This window comes from Astyanax mexicanus, chromosome 14, assembly GCF_023375975.1.
Source record: "Astyanax mexicanus isolate ESR-SI-001 chromosome 14, AstMex3_surface, whole genome shotgun sequence".
Classification (NCBI taxonomy): Eukaryota; Metazoa; Chordata; class Actinopteri; order Characiformes; family Acestrorhamphidae; genus Astyanax; species Astyanax mexicanus.
In genome coordinates, this window is record NC_064421.1 from 31592900 (window position 1) to 31614074 (window position 21175).

A 21175-nucleotide genomic window follows, 5' to 3' on the forward strand; every position below is an offset into this window, starting at 1 on the left:
ATAGTCAAGGTATTTCTAAGGTTACGTTCACATTACCAGGCTGAAGTGACTCAAATCTGATTTTTGTCCTCAATGTGGCTCAGATCAGATTTTTTCATGGCTGTGTGAACGTGCCAAATCCGTTTTTTTCAAATCAGACTTGAGTCACTGAGATACATATCCGATCCATGGACATGCTACATGAATGTGAACGGTCAAATCGGAATTCATGCGTCTTCGGTACCACTTTAAAATAAGACTACCTTTATAAAGGGTTTATAAATGGTTTACAATTTAATTTAATTTTAATAATGGTTACTAATTAGGTTGTGAATGCCTTAAAAATCATTAATAATCAGTTATAACACATATGTAAAAAGGGCAACAATATAGATGGCTGTGGGTTCACTATTTGACAAACAACAGGTCATTGTTGCCCTTTCTACATAGGTGTTATTACTGATTATTAATTATATTGAATGCATTTTATAGGCAATATTTGCCCAGTGTACATCTGCATGAGATATTCAGTTGTTTTAGAAATTTTAATGTACATTTAAATGTTTTTTTAATGAACATTATATGTCCAAATCTATGTGTAAAGTTAAAATAATTTACTTCTAATGAACCCATTGCTGACAAAGATGTGCAAATGCGCTCAAACAGCCTATATAGTCTTTGTAGAGAATTATTGGCAATAGAATAGGAATCTGAATGAACATAAAGCTGCTGGGACCATGCCTAATGCCAGGCATATGCTCTAAGCTGTGAAGCAGTGTAGAGAACTGTGTTCTCTAAAATTATAGAGCTACTTTCACTACGTTTGGATAGGATGAGTTGAGGATGAGCTGGGACCATGATTTTCCAGCAAAACGACCACATTAACACTCTTATCACTGAATGCAATCAAATCTTAACAGCAATGCTCCAAAATCAAATAGACAGTGTTCTCTGGGCAGTAAACAGTTACTACAAAAAAGACAGGACAGACTCCTTTTAATTTTCTTAATTTCAGGAGAAACAATGACTTAATGACTTAAGTCACATGACTTAACATGTGTTCTAGTGTTTTGGTCTGTAAAGTGTATTTATTTCACAAATACCATATATAGGCAGGAGAAATAGTATGCCAAAGAAGAAACAGGCTTAAACCCAACACTGCTGAGAAACTTTTATTCTTAAAAATATATATCTTTGTAACACTGTTCATCTGGTCCCAGTTTATTGCACTTGTTTGTGGTTTGAAAAAATTCACAGCCACACCTCTGCTTACTGCTTTACATGGCCCTGTTTGCGTTTCACCACATTTACTTGTTCAAATGCCAGGGTCACTATACACTGGCAAAATATTTATTCTAATCATATTAAAAAAAACATTATATTTATTGTGATTTTTAATAATGACAACAATCAAGTATTTATTGCATTACTTTAATAATTACAGATGGTTATCAGCAGATCAGAACAGATATTGAGTGACCAGTACATCTCACAGGCTTTATTTGCTTTGTAGTAAAGTGCAGGCTGTAATAATTTATTTCAGCCACCAGATATCACTCTTTTCTGAGGCTTTAATGCCTCCATCTTTTTCGGCCCAATCAGGAAGAAGCTTCAACAGCTTCAGTGGGCTTTATCATCCGCCCATCAGTAGCCATTGAGCTGATTGCATTTTTAGTGCAATTCTGACACAAATTTTAGCATTTGGTTTTGAAAATGTAAATTCTTGTGTGTTGTCTTTTTAACAAAGAGCTCAAATGCAGTGACATGTAATGTAACAGTGTTTTTGCATTTAAAATTGGCACATATTCTTTATGTATATGTGAAAAGCAATGAATATTCTGGACTGCATTTACATTTTTTTCACAGTAGGGTTTTTTTTTTTTGGCACTAGTTCCTCTCTACACACAATATAAAAAGCAAGTTAGTTTACTGTAGATGATTTAAGTAATTTTAACTTTCCATGAACAGAAAGCTTTTTGTAGCCACCCACGAGTCTTTAAATTTTTGGTTTAGGGATTTTCATCCATTTTTCCTTGCAAAAGTCTTCTAGTTCTGTAAGAGTCCATGGCCATCTTGCATGCCCTTCTGTTTTGAGGTCTATCCACAGATTATCAGCAATGTTCAGATGAGTGTACTCGGAGGGCTATGGTACAACCCTCAGCTTGTTGATTTTGAGGTGTTTAGGATAATATTTTTTTTTTAACTTTTTAAAGATGGTGTTCTGTTTGCTTCTAAAATTTGTTGGAATATAAATTAATTAATTTTTCCTTCTACCATTGACATGTTCCCCACGGCACTCGCTACAAAACAACCCCAAAACATGACTGATCCACCCCAATGTTTAATGATTGGAGAGGTTTTGCACAACTCTCAAAGCTTACAGCTAAATCTCCCTGAAGGTCTTTTGCAATCAAGTGGAGGTCCTGTTTACAGTCATTTCTTAATTACATTTTAATTGAGAAAGTATAGTAAATATAAAACTCTTTGCTCTCTTTTCTTACAGCTTCTTCTGCCTTGTTTAATCTTCAGGGTGCTAGGCAGCTGCTTAATAGAACCCATTTTTTGGACAAAGTTGGAGTATTTGGGTATGTATAAACATTTGAAATATGCATTAACTGACCGTTCATAATGATGGCTGTAAACAAGCCATAATCCTAACAGGCAAATTAAGGTCTAAGATCTCTGTCAAATTTATCAGAGTGCTTATATCTTTTAGAGTTCATATATTTTTGCAAGTTACTCTTTGCCTCTTTTTACTCTACAATTGTACAAAACAAATATTATACACTGATATATAAGGTTAAAAAGTGTGTTTTATCTTTAACGTCCTTATTTTTAGAACGAGGCCACACAGTATTTGTGCAAAGTACCCAAAGCTATTCATACACAATGGGAAGCAACTTTATGGTATTATCCTGCTAAATGGAAGTGAGTAAGACGTTTGTAAAGAAATATCAGCGTCTTAATATCCCTTCTTTTATTGAACTTGAAACAAATACAATCAACAAATCAAGCCTACAAACAAACGGCAAAAATGTTAACATCAAAGCTGAAGGAGATTGTGGTGAGCATTTGTTGCCAGAAAGCTAGTCATTTTTTTCAAGTTTGCAAATCTTGCCCTCATGGCGGCTAATCTCCTGCTGTATACGCTCAATCTCCTTCTTATGATGGTCAATCTCTTCCTTATGGTGCTGTCTCAGAGAGGCCAACTGTTCCTGCTCTTTCCTCCTACAGACAGAGAGAGAGAGAAATAGGGTGAGAGGGAGAGAGAGATAGAGAGAGAGATAAAAATAGGGTAAGAGGAAGAATTACAGAGAAAATCAGAAACAGAGAGAGGCAGAGACAGAGAGAAAGAAAAAGAGAGAGGGTGAGAGGGAGAAAGAGAGAGAGAGAGAAAGAGAAAGAAAGGGAGAAAGAAAGGGAGAAATAAGAAGGGGTGAGAGGGAGGAACAAAGAGAGAAAGAAAGAAAGAAAGAAAGAAAGAAGGGTGTGAAGAAGAAATAAACAGAGAGAACAAAACAGAGAGAAAGAGTGAGAGAGAAAGAAGGTGGAAGTAAGAAAAAGAGACATAGATGGATCATGGATAACAAAAATACAGGCATAATGGCTATGCATTAACCACAAGGTTAGTCTCTTTTTAATCTTTATACTTAACATATATAATACTCCACTATCATCAATGTTTGCAGGAGCTATAAGGATATGTACAACAATTAGCATGGTAATACGTGTCATATACACCTAAATACAAAATATGTATTTTGTATTTATGTGTATATAATAAATGTAACTCTAATCTTGGATTTATACACAAAAATAAATATATATTAATAAGCTGTTTTGTCATAACCTTTCAAAATTAATAAAATAAGTTTAAATAATTTTAAATTAGGTCTACATGTGGGTCCACATTCCTTGACACAGTACAGTGACAGTAATAGTAATCTTACGATAATTCATAGTAGTCACTGCATAAGACTTAAGATTAATAACTCAATAATAAGCCAATAATTAAAGGGGCATAATACAGCACGTTACAATTCCACTACAAGTCAGAACAGGACTTTACTTACTTAAAGTACATCTCCTCCTCAGCTGCCTGCCTCTTCCCAAATGCTCCTCCTGCCTCCCTCACAGAGCCTCCGCCTCCTCCTCCCTTCCCTGCTCCTTTCCCAAGCTCTCCCAGCTTCACAATAGGAAACAAACACAGATATGTTACAGAGGTTATGCTGAAAGTTATATATATATATATATATATATATACGATTATGTGCATGTGTGTGTGTTTAAGTTAAACACAGGGGATTGTTAGCCAACTCAATAGTGAAATAATAATAGTTTATAATACACAATATCAGTTACACACCTTCTCATTCAATGTTTTTCTTAATTTAATTTATTTTCTACATTACAGATTAATATTAAAGACATAAAAACAAAAGTGTTAGTCCTCCACAATACCCTGACCTAAACCCAACTGAGATGCAGCACATTGTGACAAAAACGCAGCAACTAATGCTCAGCACCCCCAGGAACTCCTTCAAGACCCTGAGAAAACTATTCCAGGTGATTCTACCTCATGAAGACACCGAGATTAAAATAGTTTGCAAGAGGGTGCAGATCTGTCCTCAAAGATAAATGTGCTACTTGGAAAAGTCTACAGCATAAAACATATTCTGGTTTGTTTAATTTGTTTACAAAAAGTGTTCCTGTATAGCTTTAAGGTTTTCACTATTAAATTTACAATGTAATAAATTATACAACTTTTGACATGTGCTGTACATTTACAATGAACTGGCAGAGATGAATTGATGATAATGCAGATTTAAAATATTCCTACTCATTTTTTAAGTATAAAAATAAAGATTTGTATGTATTTTCTGTGGTTAATCAGAGAGGGCAGTGTTTTATACTGCATTCGAATGCTGTAAAATCTGGAAAATATCACTTACATACTGAACCAGATAAGACAAAACACTGAAATACTGATGACAGGGTTGTGGGTTTAATATCTGGGTTTCGCTAATGTAAGTTACACTTCTGAGGCCCCAGCAGTTAGAATTGTGGCTAATTTACGCAGCTGAGGCCCCGACCATTAGCTTTGTGGCTAATTTACACTGCTGAGGCTCCAGTCTTTAGCAACAAGGCTAATTTACACTGCTGAGGCCCCGACCGTTAGCATTGTGGCTAATTTACACTGCTGAGGCCCTGGCCGTTAGCATTGCGGCTAATTTAAACTGCTGAGGCCCCAGTAGATAGCATTGCGGCTAAAGTACACTGCTGAGGCCCCGGCCATTAGCATTGTGGCTAATTTACACTGCTGAGGCCCCGGCTGTTAGCATCGCGGCTAATTAAAACTGCTGAGGCCCCAGTAGTTAGCATTGCGGCTAATTTACACTGCTGAGGCCCCGGCCATTAGCATTGTGGCTAATTTACACTGCTGAGGCCCCGGCCGTTAGCATCGCGGCTAATTAAAACTGCTGAGGCCCCAGTAGTTAGCATTGCGGCTAATTTACACTGCTGAGGCCCCGGCCATTAGCATTGTGGCTAATTTACACTGCTGAGGCCCCGGCCATTAGCATCGCGGCTAATTAAAACTGCTGAGGCCCCAGTAGTTAGCATTGCGGCTAATTTACACTGTTGAGGCCCCGGCCATTAGCATTGTGGCTAATTTACACTGCAGAGGCCCCGGCCATTAGCATTGTGGCTAATTTACACTGCTGAGGCACCGGCTGATAGGAATGTCAGATTTAGCACCTTAATTTAATTTATTATAATAGTCTTCTATGGCAGCAAATCATTTATCATTTTCGTTATTATTATTATACTGTCCCTTAATTATTTTATATGTAAAAAAAAATGTAAAAGCCTATATTAAGGCCTATTTTTTATGTTTGTTACCTAAGAGCAAGATAGCAACATTATGCAGTTAAAAGGCAATCGTGCTGAAGCAGTGGTTTCCCAACAGATTAATCATGCTACAGAAGGCTAAGTGTTACGTTATTTCTGTTCAGAATGGCACAACCACACAGCACACGCACACGCGCGCGCACACACACACACACACAGGGTCATTTAATTAAATCGACCTTACTATTATTATTAACTAGTGACAAGCACTACTCGACTTCAGAATGTCAGTTTCCCCGGAAAGAGCGGAAATGTACCTGATCTGAAGACATCCTGATCTGGGTGGAGAAGAAGCTTCTCAGGTTCGGATTCAAAAACCTTGACATTGTAAGTGCAGACTCCCTCACACTCACACTCTCTCACACACACATGCCCCTGCCTGCAAAAACAAACACAAACAGGGATGAACCATTACAGCACACCAGAGGGGGGAGACGAGGCTGAAGTTGCTTTGATATTCGCAGCTCCAGATTCGTTTGGCTCGATATTCGCAGCCTCGTATTCCCCGGCTGAAGTTGGTTTGATATTCGCAGCTGCCGCTTCACTGCCACCGTGAACTAAAGGGAGCGTTCACAAACACCCGCTGTTTATATTAAACACCTCACAGATCAACACTGAAGGAGATAGAATGAAGAAAAGCAGTACAGCTGTTTATTAACAATGTAAATATACAATATCTTATTAAATGTAATTTTATATACACGACCTTTCATCACTTTTTTTCTCCAGTTTTACTTACAACATGAATTTGCTGTTCTAGTGTAATTCATTCATTTCCTGAGTAAAAAATATCTGAAATAGAGATTTAGCCTCCTACTTTCAAGAAAACCTGGCATTATCCTGTCCGGAGCTAATTGTATATTGTAAAATATTTATTTTAATTAATAAAATTATAATTATATATTATAATAAATAATAAAAAAAATATATTTAATAAAATTGTATTTTAAAAGCCATTGCGCTCAAAAAAATATGAGGCAGATGATCCAGTGTGATTTTAAAGGATTTTTCTCATCTTGGGCCAGAACAAATACACATGATCTGAAGAGTTCTATTCTTCTAATTTAAGGAAATCTTGGAATTAGCCTGGCCCGAGCTGATTTTATACTTTAAATTGAATTAGCAACATGGTACTCGAGCCATTTTACACAAATATAATGAATATAAAGCTAATGTTCCAATGTGATTTTGAAGGATATTTCATCTTGGGCCAAAACAAATAAACGTAAGTTGAAGAGTTCTAGACTTCCCCTTTAAGAAAAACCTGAAATTTGCCTGGCCCGAGACAATTTTATACTGTAAAATGAATTAGCAACATGGCATGCGAGCCATAATACACAAAATATGAATATAAAGCCAGTAGTTCCATTGTGATTTTGACAGACTTTTTCATCTTAGGCCAGACCAAATACACATGATCTGAAGAGAACTACTCTCCCACTTTAAGGAAAACCTGGAATTAGCCTGGCCCAAGCTGATTTTATACTTTAAAATGAACTGGCAACATGGCATACCGATCCATAATGCACAAAAAAAAGCCACTGTTCCAATACAATTTTGAAGAACGTTTTCATCTTGGGCCAGACCAAATACACATGATCTGAAGAGTACTAGTCTTCTACTTTAAGGAAAACCTGGAATTAGCCTGGCCCGAGCTGATTTTATACTTTAAAATTAACTGGCAACATTGCATGCCAATCCATAATGCACAAAAAAGCCACTGTTCCAGTACAATTTTGAAGAACTTTTTCATCTTGGGCCAGACCAAATACACATGATCTGAAGAGAACTACTCTCCCACTTTAAGGAAAACCTGGAATTAGCCTGGCCCGAGCTGATTTTATACTTTAAAATGAACTGGCAACATGGCATACCGATCCATAATGCACAAAAAAAGCCACTGTTCCAATACAATTTTGAAGAACGTTTTCATCTTGGGCCAGACCAAATACACATGATCTGAAGAGTACTAGTCTTCTAATTTAAGGGAAACCTGGAATTAGCCGGCCCGAGCTGATTTTATACTGTAAAATGAACTGGCAACATGGCATACTGATCCATAATGCACAAAAGAATTTAATATAAAGCTGACGTTCCAGTGTGAGTTTGAAGGACCTTTTAATCTTGGGCCAGACCAAATACACATGATCTGAAGAGTACTAGTCTTCTACTTTAAGGAAAACCTGGAATTAGCCTGGCCCGAGCTGATTTTATACTTTAAAATTAACTGGCAACATTGCATGCCAATCCATAATGCACAAAAAAGCCACTGTTCCAGTACAATTTTGAAGAACTTTTTCATCTTGGGCCAGACCAAATACACATGATCTGAAGGGTACTAGTCTTCTACTTTAAGAAAAACCTGGAATTAGCCTGGCCCGAGCTGATTTTTTACTTTAAAATTAACTGGCAACATGGTGTAACAAGCCATTTTGCACAAAAAAAAAGCCACTGTTCCAGTACAATTTTGAAGAATTTGTTCATCTTGGGCCAGAACAACTACACATGATATGAAGAGTACTAGTCTGCTTCTTTAAGGACAACTTGGAATTATCCTGGCCCGAGCTGATTTTATACTTTAAAATGAACTGGCAACATGGCATAGTGAGCCATTTTGCACAAAAAATGAATATAAAGCTGATGTTCCAGTGTGATTTTGAAGGACTTTTTAATCTTGAGCCAGACCAAATACACATGATCTAAAGAGTACTAGTCTTCTACTTTAAGGAAAACCTGGAATTAGCCTGGCCCGAGCTGATTTTATACTTTAAAATTAACTGGCAACATGGAGTATAAAATCAGCTTGGGCCAGGCTAATTCCAGGTTTTCCTTAAAGTAGAAGACTAGTACTCTTTAGATCATGTGTATTTGGTCTGGCTCAAGATTAAAAAGTCCTTAAAAATCACACTAGAACATCAGCTTTATATAAAAAAATTTTGTGCATTATGGATCGGTATGCCATGTTGCCAGTTCATTTTAAAGTGGACTTGAACATCTGCCTCATATTTTTTGAGCGCAATGGCTTTTAAAATATAATTTTATTAAATATATATTTTTATGATTTATTATAATATATAATTATAAATTCAGTAATTAAAATAAATATTTTACAATGTACAATTAGCTCCGGACAGGATAATGCCAGGTTTTCTTGAAAGTAGGAGGCTAAATCTCTACTTCAGATATTTTTTACTCAGGAAATGAATGAATTACACTAGAACAGCAAATTCATGTTGTAAGTAAAACTGGAGAAAAAAAGTGATGAAAGGTCGTGTATATAAAATTACATTTAATAAGATATTGTATATTTACATTGTTAATAAACAGCTGTACTGCTTTTCTTCATTCTATCTCCTTCAGTGTTGATCTGTGAGGTGTTTAATATAAACAGCGGGTGTTTGTGAACGCTCCCTTTAGTTCACGGTGGTTCAGTGAAGCGGCAGCTGCGAATATCAAACCAACTTCAGCCGGGGAATACGAGGCTGCGAATATCGAGCCAAACGAATCTGGAGCTGCGAATATCAAACCAACTTCAGCCTCGTAGGGGACAGGGGGGAGGCTGTCTTCTCTTAGTTAAGTTAAAATACAGACACATGAACGGACAACTGATATTTAGATTTATACGATAAAATCCCATAAAGCACTATTTTAATAGATCTGCTCTACATTAAACGACTGACCGACTACAGGCTGCCGAGAATGAGCTGAATAAACTGCTTATTTTGCTGTTGCTTTTTACTCTTGTTTTGAACTTCTAATGAAAAATACATTTTTGTAACTTTTCTGTGATATACATTGTGTATTTTTGTCAGATTACATACAACTCTGGAAAAAATTAAGAGACCACTTCAGTTTCTAAATCAGTTTATTTGATTCTTCTTTTTATATGTATATGTTTGAGTAAAATGAATAATGTTTCATTCTATAAACTACGAACAACATTTCTCCCAAATTCCAGATAAGAATGCTTTCATCATTTAGTTCATTTATTTGCAAAAAATGAGAAATGGTTAAAATAACAAAAAAGATGCAGAGCTTTCACACCTCAAATAATGCAAAGAAAACAAGTTCATATTCATATTTCTAAACTAGAGTTTAAATTTTTTTTTTCCTTTCATATGCAAATGCTATTTTTTTGCCAAAAAAAAAAAACATAGCAAGACAGAATTTTGTGCCCTGATAAAGGCCTGCGTAGGCTGCGATGTGTTGGCTATTTTTTCAAAGCTTTGGGACAAGGCTAGTATAGATATTGACTGTACACATTTCAATACTGTACTCCCAGTGCAAAATCACTTTTCCTTGTTCATTAACATCTATCAACACCACAAAGCCATGAGTTACAGATTAGACAAAGATCCAGACAAAGCCGTTGTGAAAGGTTTTAATTATGAGACAAAGCACATCCGTAAATGTCACATCAAACACCGCAAATGTAGAAGTGCAAAGGGTGATTTCCAAGGGGAGTATGAAGAGTTTAAGTCTGAAGAATAGATCTCATGTTCAACCTCCTCCTTGTGGGTAATTCAGCGCTATAAGCATCCTAGTGTGGAGCAGAGAGCCAATTGAGACGCAGCTCATGATGCCTGATCACATGACCAAGCCACCACTATCTGAAGGAGGAGGATGATGAGGAGGAATCCTCTGAATGATAGGATCTGTTGTAATTTCAGTCTTTTTCAGCCAGTTCCAGTGGTAGAGATCACGGTGGATATCTTGGGGGCTGTGTTCCAAATTTTATCATGCAAACTTGACGTATTGTAACGGCAGCCCTTAAGTCCTGATTAATGGTTTATAACTGTTGCTTCAAATGCTAATGTTCAAAAACGTAGAGAAACAAAGTACACTCTTGTCTGAATGTACTGAAGGAAGTAGAGCTGCGCAATATTGGCCTGTTGTTACAGAAGGCATGCATATAAGCCCTCTAACCAATCATAATTCTGTTCACTGTGTCCTGTGAGCAGCCTGACCAATTACAACTAACAACAGGTGAGAGCTTCTGTGGGTGCTGAACTTTCACCCCAGTTTTCACTGTTTAATATATTGTAATATTTCCAATATCCCCAATTCCAGTATTTATCTTGTATGTATTTATCTATATACTGTGCAGACCTACATTAAAAAAATTAGGAACAAAAGGTTTCCCTTCAAGTAAGAATGTGGAACTTTGCATGAAATCATGAAACTGAGAAAATGAGATGGGATTAGACTCATCACTCCTACACACACACCATTCCCTTAGAAGCACTCCTGCCACTCACACATACACACACACAGGCACTGAGAATGAAAAGAAACTAAACAATAAAACATTTTCAGAAAATTGCTAACTATTCCTTCAACATTTCTCAAATTTGTACCGTATGCTTGTAAGTTGCTCTCAATTAACAAAAAAAATTAACACTATTTACAAATTGATCAGAATCTTTTTGGTTCCAAAGTAAAACAAATGCCTGTTCCCGAGGTGACGAACTGAAATGATCAAAAATATTTCGCTTGACCATGGGAATACATAAAAATTCACCTTTTTAAGGAGTCTCAGGAGGTCCTGCCTAAAGGGGCATTGAAAAGAAACAAAGTCTAAAGCAGTCGGGCGATTTCCCTCCTGAAGCACACGTGATTCTACGCACTGTTCCACCAATAGTCCTTGGGGTGCTTGAGCAGGGAAAGCAGCAAACTGCAGAAACAGCTGAATTCTGGCCTTTCTAAAACTGGGACTACTTAATTGGAATGAGACAAAATCTCCAAACAAACATAGCAAACATAACTAAATGCATAAACATAAACCTAGGTGCTCAGATAGTGAGCGCTAACATGATCAGTCAGTAAGGTCAGCTTCCTCAAGCCCTTGTTCAGTTAAAGCCACTTAGGCCAGCAGTTTTCAGCTGCAGTCATAGGAACAGATTTTCCCCTCTCCCAACCCACCTAATCCATTTTATAAAGGGCTTGACAGATGACCTAGCCATGCTCCGCCCACAAATGCATTATATCGCAAATGCACACATTGCAAATGTTGCAAAACTGGACAAATTGGTCAAATGTCAAATGAAAAACCCATTCAGGTTCATGGGAAGCTGTAGCGCACAGCTCGGTTATTGCTGAAATATCTAAATGTACAGTGTGTACACTTGTTTTGTATGGTGGCACTGCTGTGATGGATTAAATATAAAAATACCACAGTTGGGTAGTTCAAGGTTTTAAGCCAAACAAACTCAACAACATTTCGTAACCAAAGTTTGTCCAATCTCTCAACAGCCCATTTGTAAACATTGCATGAATAGGTAGGTCACTTACTGAGAGACCTGGATAAGGTGCGTTAGGGAAAAATGAAAATACTTGGAAGTTCAACAAGACTGCAGCTGGAAACCACGGCACAAGTTCAAACTAGTTTAAACTCAACTAACTGATACACACCAAGGGATCAGAAAATACTGAAATAAAACAAAAAATATATAATAAAAAGGAGATTGAGAAAAGATTTTGCTTTTTAAATGGCCAGCAGAGGCCGGCGCTGGCCCTTCCTGGGTGGTGAGCGCGGCGCCCTCTTGTGGAACCGTCAGTCCTGCTTAGGGCCGGTGAGGGCTCTCAGGCGCTCCAACAGTGGCGGGTGGGAGTAGTGCCACATGGAGAACAGCCAGTCGGCCACTGGAAAGCCCAAGTTGTCTTTGTTGAGCTTGATGAGAGCCGAGTAAAGCTCAGCGGATCGACCCAGGCCCCGAGCAAACCTGTCTGCCTGGAACTCGAACCGACGACTCAGCACAGTCAGACAGAACGACAGCAACTGGAAAACAGGAGTGAGGAGAAGGGGGTGAATTTATAAATCGTAATATTTACTGTACAGAACTGTGAGAACCTCTAGTTTAAGAACGTTTTTTAAACGTTTCACAACAAGAAGATTGATCTCAGATTTACTCTAACATTGTAATACTAAACCCAAATAAACATTAACTCAGTGTTCAGTGAGAGTGTCTACTTGTAATTAACTCTATATAAAATTAAATTAAACCCAGATAAACATAAACTCGGTGTTCAGTGAGAGTGTCTACTTGTAATTAACTCTATATAGCATTAGAATTTTAAACCGAAATAAACAGTCAGTAATCAGTAAGAGCGTCTACCTGTAATAAGCTCTATATAACATTCAATTAAACAGAAATAAACAAAGTCTGAGGTTAGTGAGAGTGTCTACCTGTAATTAACTCTGTATAACATTAAAATAAACCCAGATAAATAAACATTAATTCAGTTGTCAGCGAATGTCTTCCTGTAATTAGCTTAATATAACATTAGAATAAACCAAAATAAACAGTCAGTGGTCAGTAAGAGTGTCTACCTATAATTAATTCTGTATAACATTAAAATAACCCCAAATAAACATAGTCAGTGGTTAGTAAGTGTCGATATGTAATATTACATATAATATATTATATAATATTTCAATAACCCAAAACAAATCTGAGGTCAGTGAGAGTGTCTACCCGTAATTAGCTCTATATAACATTCAATTAAACAGGAATAAACAAAATTACTGATCAGTGAGTGTCTACCTGTAATTAGCTCTATATAATATTTGAATAACCCAAAACAAAGTCTGAGGTTAGTGAGAGTGCCTACCTGTAATTAACTCTATATAACATTAGAATTTTAAACCCAAATAAACAGTCAGTGATCAGTGAGAGTGTCTACCTGTAATAAGCTCTATATAACATTCAATTAAACAGAAATAAACAAAGTCAGTGGTCAGTGAGTGTCCACCTGTAATTAGCTCTATATTACATCAGAATAATCTAAATAAACAGAAAGTCAGTGGTAGAATGGTAGCGAGAGTATTAGTCATAGTTAACTCCATATAATATTACAAAAATCTAACATTAGAATAAACCCAAATACATAAATACATAATGTGTTTAGTTTGACCAGCAGCAGATATCAAATCATTAAAAATTAAAGAGAAGAGAATGAATCAAGGGAAATGTTGCCTGCGGGGAAATCCTGTGATCTGCTGGTAAAACAGAAGCATTAATGGTATTCACCGTACCTCGTTGTATGGTGAGAAGATGAACTGGAAAATGATCATCAGCCCAATGAGGGTTGGCTGGCTGTCATTGAATCCAAAGGCCAAGAAGAGTTCTTTCCGACCAATCAGAGCAGCAAAAAGGAAAAAGCAGAGGAAGGAGTTCATCTGTGGAGTAAAAAGAGCAACAGCTTTTAATTAACAGTTTAAATTGTAAACAGAAAATGTTTCATGCTGCTTATCACCCAGAATGGCTTTTCTTCATAGATCTTGTGAGATGTTCAGAGTGAGTGTGATGGCCAGCTCACCTGGCTAATGATGATGTTCTTTATGGTGTGGCCCAGTTTCCAGTGGCCCAGTTCATGACCAAGAACAGCCAGAACCTCTGGGTTACTGCAGCCTTGCTTCTTGTTCTGTTTTAAAAGTAGACACATAAATAGGGCAAAACATACAATAGATTGGACAGTAATAACAAAAAAAAAAAAAACAAGTAACTTGTTTGGTCTGGACCAAACAATTTTTAAACCCCAAAGAGCCCATGGTGCTGTATGTTTGTCACAGACCATTTAACAACTGTGTTAGGTTCCTTACAACTCTTGGTCCTTCACTTTAAAATTTACCCAAGTCCCTGAGTGACACAAGCTGAACATTCTGAAAGCATCACTGCAGGACAGTGTGATAATCTATGTCCCTTCATCTGACCTTATTTACAGAATGTAGGAGTGCTACGTTAGTGCTGGTTAAAAAAAAACATATACTAGCTAATTTTATAAGTGTTCTTTTTGTACTTTTCTACAGGTCTATATTAACCCTTTTACAAACAACACAAATGTTTTATTGAAGTACACAAGTAGTTCTGACCATTTCCCCAAGTCTAAGTTAAAGGTAAAATTAATGCTACATCAGGATTTTAACCTAAAATATGTGTATACTATCACAATAAAGAGCTGCTCAATTATTTTATCTGACCCAATTTTGGATTTTGTAATAACATTCCGAACTGGTTCTGGGCTCCTATGGGTTGAAGTCTGGTCCAAACCAAAACAGCAGGTCTGAAAGGTGTGGTGAACCACAGTCTGGAGAAAGAGACCAAAATTTGGTCCGACCCAAAAGTAAGGCTCAGTACAGATCACCCGATTCAGTTCCACTGCAGTGTGAAAACTCTTTTTTAAAGGCACACTATGCAACCCTTGGTCGGGAGTAAATGGTCACTGTTATGTTCACTGTATTGTTATGCTTTTCTTACAGTTCCTCTCCCTCGCCATGCGCGATTGTTTTGAGCACAGCGGTCCGGCAAACCGGTTTGTTCATTGCATAGTTAAAAGTAACATACAATCAAAAATAAATAAAAATTAAACCATACTTGGATCATAAGTAAACGCTAGTCTGGACAGACCAATTCACAAGATCAATTAACCAACCCACTCATTAGGCCTCCCCATCACTAGTAGTGCCACAACGCAAGGAGGGTGAAGACTAGCACATGCCTCCCTTGAAACATGTGAAGTCAGCATCACTGAGTAGCATCACAATGCACTCGGAGGAAAGCGCTGCGACTCTGTTCCGATACATCAGCTCACAGACGCCTCCACATGGCTGGGCACGTCAGTCCCCAGATATTTCCAGTTACAGCTGAAATCACGCTTTCAATCCAAGAAAAAAACTCTTATTCACCTTTTAAAATGCCATTTAAAAGCCAGATTAAAGGGCCAATTATTGTTGTTTTGCTGTTTTCCTCGGGTTTTGAGTGCTCAGCTGATTCTAAATCGCTGACTCAGCTCTCAGTTGGTCCTTATCACTGACACAGGTCACAGGTCCTGCACTGCTTAAAATCATGATATTGTTGAAAAAAACAAAACAAAAACACTGCAATGTCAAATGTTGTCAATATCGTGCAGGCCTAAGACTGACTCTTGCGATGCCTAAGACTTCTGAGCCTGTGGGTGAACTTGCTAGCGTGTTTTTCCCCCTACAGGCTGCAAGGAAGGCCAAGAGAACCTATGTTTGCCCTGTAATGACCCATTTAATCATCTGTGATGGTATGAAACAAATCAATTACTGGAAAAATGTTCATAGTGTGCCTTTAAGGGGCTCAGTCTATCTGACAACAGAAGAAGAAACAGAACTGGTATTGTTCCTTTGTTTAGACATTGGTCCAGACTTTTAGGTGTACAAAAACACCCTTAGATACAATGGATGACACAGCACAACAATCCCTCACTGCCAGCCTCATATACAGCAGTGGCATGGTACTGACCTTGGGTTTGGGCTTGCTCTCGTCACCTGACACCTCGCTCTCCTCCTTCTGCTCTGTAGCAGCCTCCCCCTCACCGCTCTGGTTCAGAGGGGAGTAATCCTCCAGCAGCGTGTCGAACAGTACAATCCTCTTGTTCTTGAAGAAACCGTAGAAGTAGGCGTTACTGTGAGATGACCTTTTAGAACCTGGAGACAGTGGGAAATTAAATGCAGCTGACTGTCAAGACAACCATTATTGAATACAGAAAAATACTTTCAAATGTAATGGATATTAATTATGCTTAAATAAGAGAACTTTACTGCACAACTGGAAAACTTTGACAAATTCTTTTTGTATAGTAAAGTTACAGTTAGTAGGTGTTCCAGTACCTTCAACCACATAGATCTTGGTGAGAGGGAAGCTGATGGATTTGGACATGCTCTCAATATCTGTTTTTAGCTCTCCATCTGGCAGTGGTGTGAACTTATCAAACAGTGGGGCAATGTAGTCAGCGTAGATGGTCACCAGCACCTTCATAGTGGAAATAAAGGAGATAAATGAAAGACTTAATAAGCAATGCTTAGTTAAGAGAAATCCATTACATGTACATCAATAGGGCCAGGTACTAACCAGAGAGACGATGAGAGTGAAGAGCCAGGCGTAGATGAAGAAGTAATCTCCACCGATTTTTATGATGTAGAGCAGAAGAGAGGTCACAGGGAGAAGAATACACTGAGTCACTGCAAACTTCTTTAGGGCATCCTTCAGGAAGAACCCTAATGTCTGAGGGAGAGACAGAAGGTACAGCACTATAAGGTGCACTTGAAATACTTAAAATTTCCCAAAAATCGTCAGTGCACCTTGTGGTTGTAAGGATGTAAAGAGCAGTAAAGCCACTCTGCTGAAGTGCAGTGTTATACAGGAGTTTTATTTTAGTTCTCCAGCGGTATTAGCTTTACCAGAAAAGCGTTTGGTATTCAAAGGTGAGTATTATCGGCCAGTAGCCTGCGTGTTTTCAGTGTTAAAACAAGCTATATGCAACAAACCTCTAGCTTATATGGCCCTGGTTTACCAGAACACTCAAGGTTCCTCAGTTTAGCGCTGTCGGGCAGCAGTTAGGCGACATTAGCGGTTAGCCACTAATGCTAATTGCTCCAGCAGTTAATCACAGAACATTGTTGAAATTATATATATATATATATATATATATATATATATATATATATATATATATATATATATATATATATATATATATATATATATATATATCAGCTCACCTGCTGGTTGAATCCGTGCTTCTCCTCAATGACAAAGGTGTTGTACAGGCTCCATGGTAGACCTGTGAAGGCACTGAACAAAGTTGCCAGCATCAAGAAGACCAAAGACTGGGAGATCTACAGGAAGAAAAAAAAAAAACACATGTAGAGGAGTGTAGGAGTAAAACAGTATTGACTTTATTGCTTTAGTGCTTTATTGCCAAATTATGGCATTAAAGTTACGAGGCACCTCATACTCTGGTCCCAGACCAAATCGAGCAGTCAGATTTCCCGAGATCTTCCAGAGGAAGGGGATCCCTCCCAACAGCAGAATCAGCTGATTAACAAGAGAACAAGATCATTAAAAGCATGCAGGACATAACTGTGCAGTGCAAGAGGGGTTTACAGATGGGAAGCACAGCTATCAGGAGGAGTCTGTTTTGATTTTCCAAAACAGTATTTTTAAGGATTTAAATCTATTAGTTTACATGTGAAGATTTGTGGCAGACAGTAGTTAATTTGATTTTGTGTTTAAAACCAAACATATCATTTACTGCATAATAAATAAAGTTATCTCTTCCTCAGATTTTATAAACATGATGTGTGAGAGTTTTCCTGAAAGTTGATTCAAACATTCGTGATACATCATCTTACTTGCAGTATTACAATATACTGTGATGTATTGAATTACAAGCCCTGTATCATGGTGGGTATTGTTTTGCTAAGTTCTTGCCAAAACACAGCACTATTATGAACCTTGCATTGTATCTTTACATTGCATCAAATTTATTATGAATGGACCAATAGAAATGCTCCAAACTGTCTCCTAATTACTTCTTCTATAAAGTAGATTAGACCTGGAACTAATCTCTGCAGAAGATTGCTGGTGTCCTTTCTTCTTACACATATATGCACTCGTGTATTCACATGTACTCACCGTTCCCTCAGTCTCAGAGTAAAGTCCAGACCAGAAGCCGAAGTTGCTTTTGTCCAGCTGGTAGAGTCGTGACTTCTCGAACGTCTCCGAGTCCATAATCTTCCCCAGCTCAGTGGGCACATGCATAGTCGACCTGTATATCCTTCGCTGAGGTGATGAAACATACAAACATGGTGTGAGAGTAGGTTAACAAGCACAATCAAAATATTCGTTTAATTTATATTTTACTGTGTGAAATGTGGCAAAAAAACGACACTTTCATTATTAAAAAATAATATTTAGAAAGTTTTAAAATATGTGCACATACACATAACAATATAAACTATTTTGACAAAAGTATTAGGGCACCTGATCATTCACTGTTTCTTTGAAACTCAGTGGATGCTGTAGTAAAAACTGTAGTATGTAAACACTGCTTAGTATGGCTGCACAATATTAGAAAATCTGACATTACAACATATATATAGATTATATATTATATTAGAACATCTACAACAAATTTCACCAGACATAAATGATAAATGATAACCAACATGTCATGATATTAATAATGCACTTCAGATTTCCAAGATTAGACTAAAAAAAGAAATATGCAATATATCATTGTCTGTCTTTGTCAAAAAGCATAATACAAAGTATTTCAGCATGAAAACACATATTTGTAATGTGTGACAGCTTTCTCAATCATTACTACAGCTCTGCTGTTTGTTACAAATCGGGCAAAAATTGGTAGAGTTGTGATTATTATACACTGGGGGCGCATGGTTGACTCCTCCAATATGGCGGCCGGCTGTTATGCCAGGAGGCAGGCTATGCGGTGTTCATGTATATATTTCTATGCTCATGATCAGAACAGTGATGTTGATGTCCAGAGCTTATTAAGTTATTAATGCCTCGTTTTAAATGTCAGAGCTCTCCGATTCTACCAATGAGGTGTGAAGCTACTTTAAACCTGAATAACGGGTGTAAAAAGTGATTTATCAGGGCAAAATATGCACTGAAGCGGCTATTGTAAAGCGTACTGGACAAAAAGCACAAAGTCACTGCATCTTGTTAAGCTGCAACAGATGGGCTATTTAACAAACATTAGTACTCTTGATCATGTTTTACTTCTAAGTTCTCCTTTAATCCTTAAATCAGTTTTCTTATGAAGTGAATAAAATTTTCAAGTTTTATTAAAAGCTTTGAATGCTAAAAACAGTAAAAACAAATAATAAAAAAAACCCTGATGTGATAATTAGGGGTGGGTGATATGGCACAATATTTCAGGGTATAATATTCACAATATAAAAAAATGTTGGTGATATTATTGTGTACGATACGATATGGCACACCGCTAGTGAAATATTGTAACATTATTTTAGTGCCATTTATCGCCCATTTATTGACTCACTACAATAGAGCACTGTAAAAAAATAATTAAACAGTAAGTTATGATAACTTACTTTTTTAATGTATCATTATCATCAAATTATATTAAGTGATTATATCTTTTATGGGCTTTTATCCTTTCAGCACAGGGTTTTATGTTAGTTCATTGAAGTCTAAATTTGGAATTAGTTAAATGAACCTCAAACTGCGAGTTATTGCTCACACCTTTCCTATTGGCTCCTGCCACCATTTACGTGCATAGTGGGTGTGTCTACTTCAACCCTTCACTCACCATCAGTGTGTAGTTGTTTCCCCCAGGCTACCCAGAAAGCCACCCCCCTAAGAACTTAAATAACTAAAATTAGCTAAAAAATACTGGAATACTGGAAGTAAATAAAGCTCATTTTGAGAAAACATCTGTATTTTAAACTTAAATTGGCAAGTTGAAAAAAACATGTATTATGTAGTCAAATCAACTTGCAGAGAAAAGTGAAAGGCCAAAACAGACTTCAAGTCATAAGTTCAAGTACAAAGTAAATTAAATTAGATTTAACACAGGTTATTTACATACAGTAGAACAGTGGACACAGACGGTTTCAGGTTGTAAATGTGTTTATGTAAGGAGAGATCTTGTAAGATAAAACCAGAGAAATGTTAAGAGCGGATGTGAGGAGAAGAAACTGAAGCCTGAGAGGGATATGATCGGTAGATACTGTATCTGTATCTCACTGAGGGCGTTGGGTCAGTTACCTGTCTGTAGGCGAGGTAGGCCTCCCACAGATACACCGTCCATGAGAACACCAGCACCGCGTAGAATATCTGATCCTGCACGGGCAGCTGCAGCAGCTCCGCCAGCATGGTCCTGAGTTTCTGATCACTGCTCAGAGAGAAGCGGCGGTGAGACGCAGCAGCAGGAGGATCAGCGCAGATCAGCGGTTAGCTCTCCGGCTAACAGGCTACCATTCATTCACAGCGGCGGATACAGCTCCTCAGATCCACAGGCCTGCAGATACTACACCGCTCAGCTGCCTGTCAAGCCTGCGGGGATTCTGCTCATCAGACTGGAGATAAACTCGGGTTAAACTGGGGTTCGGGGGACGCTGACAGGGTTAAATCATCATCCACCGCTTCCCTCCTTGTTCATGTGTTAGTGAGTGCAGGCTGCGGGGGCTCGGGCTGAAACAGAGGCTCAGCAACGTTAGATCCTACCTAACGTTTTATTTTAATGAATGTATTTATTTATTTAAACAGAAGGTATATATATATTTTTTTTAAATATATAATTCATTATTTAAATGTTAATAAATGAACACCAAAAATAAATATTAGTATTACATATATTTTTAAATATTTAAAAATACATATTAACTTATCATAACGTACATACCTGTCAAGTTTTGGATTTATAAATAAGGGAAATTTTCCGCCGCCCGCTTCGAGCCATCCAACTAGCCCAACTTTTTTTCAATTAA

General features: G+C 37.4%; 2 protein-coding genes across 2 annotated transcripts; both read right to left on the minus strand.

Moving 5' to 3' along the window:
* Positions 1-2933: 2933 nt before the first annotated feature.
* On the minus strand, positions 2934-6326 carry atp5if1b (ATP synthase inhibitory factor subunit 1b). The gene is made up of 3 exons (XM_007244600.4): positions 6147-6326; positions 4053-4165; positions 2934-3207 (listed from the first exon to the last, which is right to left on the minus strand). Exons 1-3 carry the CDS (start codon positions 6213-6215, stop codon positions 3066-3068), a joined length of 324 nt encoding a protein of 107 aa, XP_007244662.2. The 5' UTR covers positions 6216-6326; the 3' UTR covers positions 2934-3065.
* Positions 6327-10256: 3930 nt separating this feature from the next.
* zmpste24 (zinc metallopeptidase, STE24 homolog) lies at positions 10257-20879 on the minus strand. Its single transcript, XM_007244601.4, has 10 exons — positions 20454-20879; positions 18333-18479; positions 17646-17732; positions 17417-17533; positions 16767-16919; positions 16526-16667; positions 16158-16342; positions 14209-14313; positions 13925-14068; positions 10257-12667 (listed from the first exon to the last, which is right to left on the minus strand). The coding sequence occupies exons 1-10, from the start codon at positions 20559-20561 to the stop codon at positions 12443-12445; spliced, it is 1413 nt and encodes a 470-aa protein (XP_007244663.1). The 5' UTR covers positions 20562-20879; the 3' UTR covers positions 10257-12442.
* Positions 20880-21175: the final 296 nt, after the last annotated feature.

Coding starts and splice junctions, on each gene's coding strand:
- atp5if1b (XM_007244600.4), bottom strand. CDS start 6,215: ATGTCAAGGTTTTTGAATCCGAACCTGAGAAGCTTCTTCTCCACCCAG. Junction 4,166..6,146: donor TCAGGATGTCTTCAGATCAG/GTACATTTCCGC, acceptor CCTATTGTGAAG/CTGGGAGAGCTTGGGAAAGG. Junction 3,208..4,052: donor GAGGAGGAGATGTACTTTAA/GTAAGTAAAGTC, acceptor CTCTGTCTGTAG/GAGGAAAGAGCAGGAACAGT.
- zmpste24 (XM_007244601.4), bottom strand. CDS start 20,561: ATGCTGGCGGAGCTGCTGCAGCTGCCCGTGCAGGATCAGATATTCTAC. Junction 16,668..16,766: donor TCACTCTCATCGTCTCTCTG/GTTAGTACCTGG, acceptor TCCACTATGAAG/GTGCTGGTGACCATCTACGC. Junction 14,314..16,157: donor AGAGCAAGCCCAAACCCAAG/GTCAGTACCATG, acceptor CTTTTAAAACAG/AACAAGAAGCAAGGCTGCAG.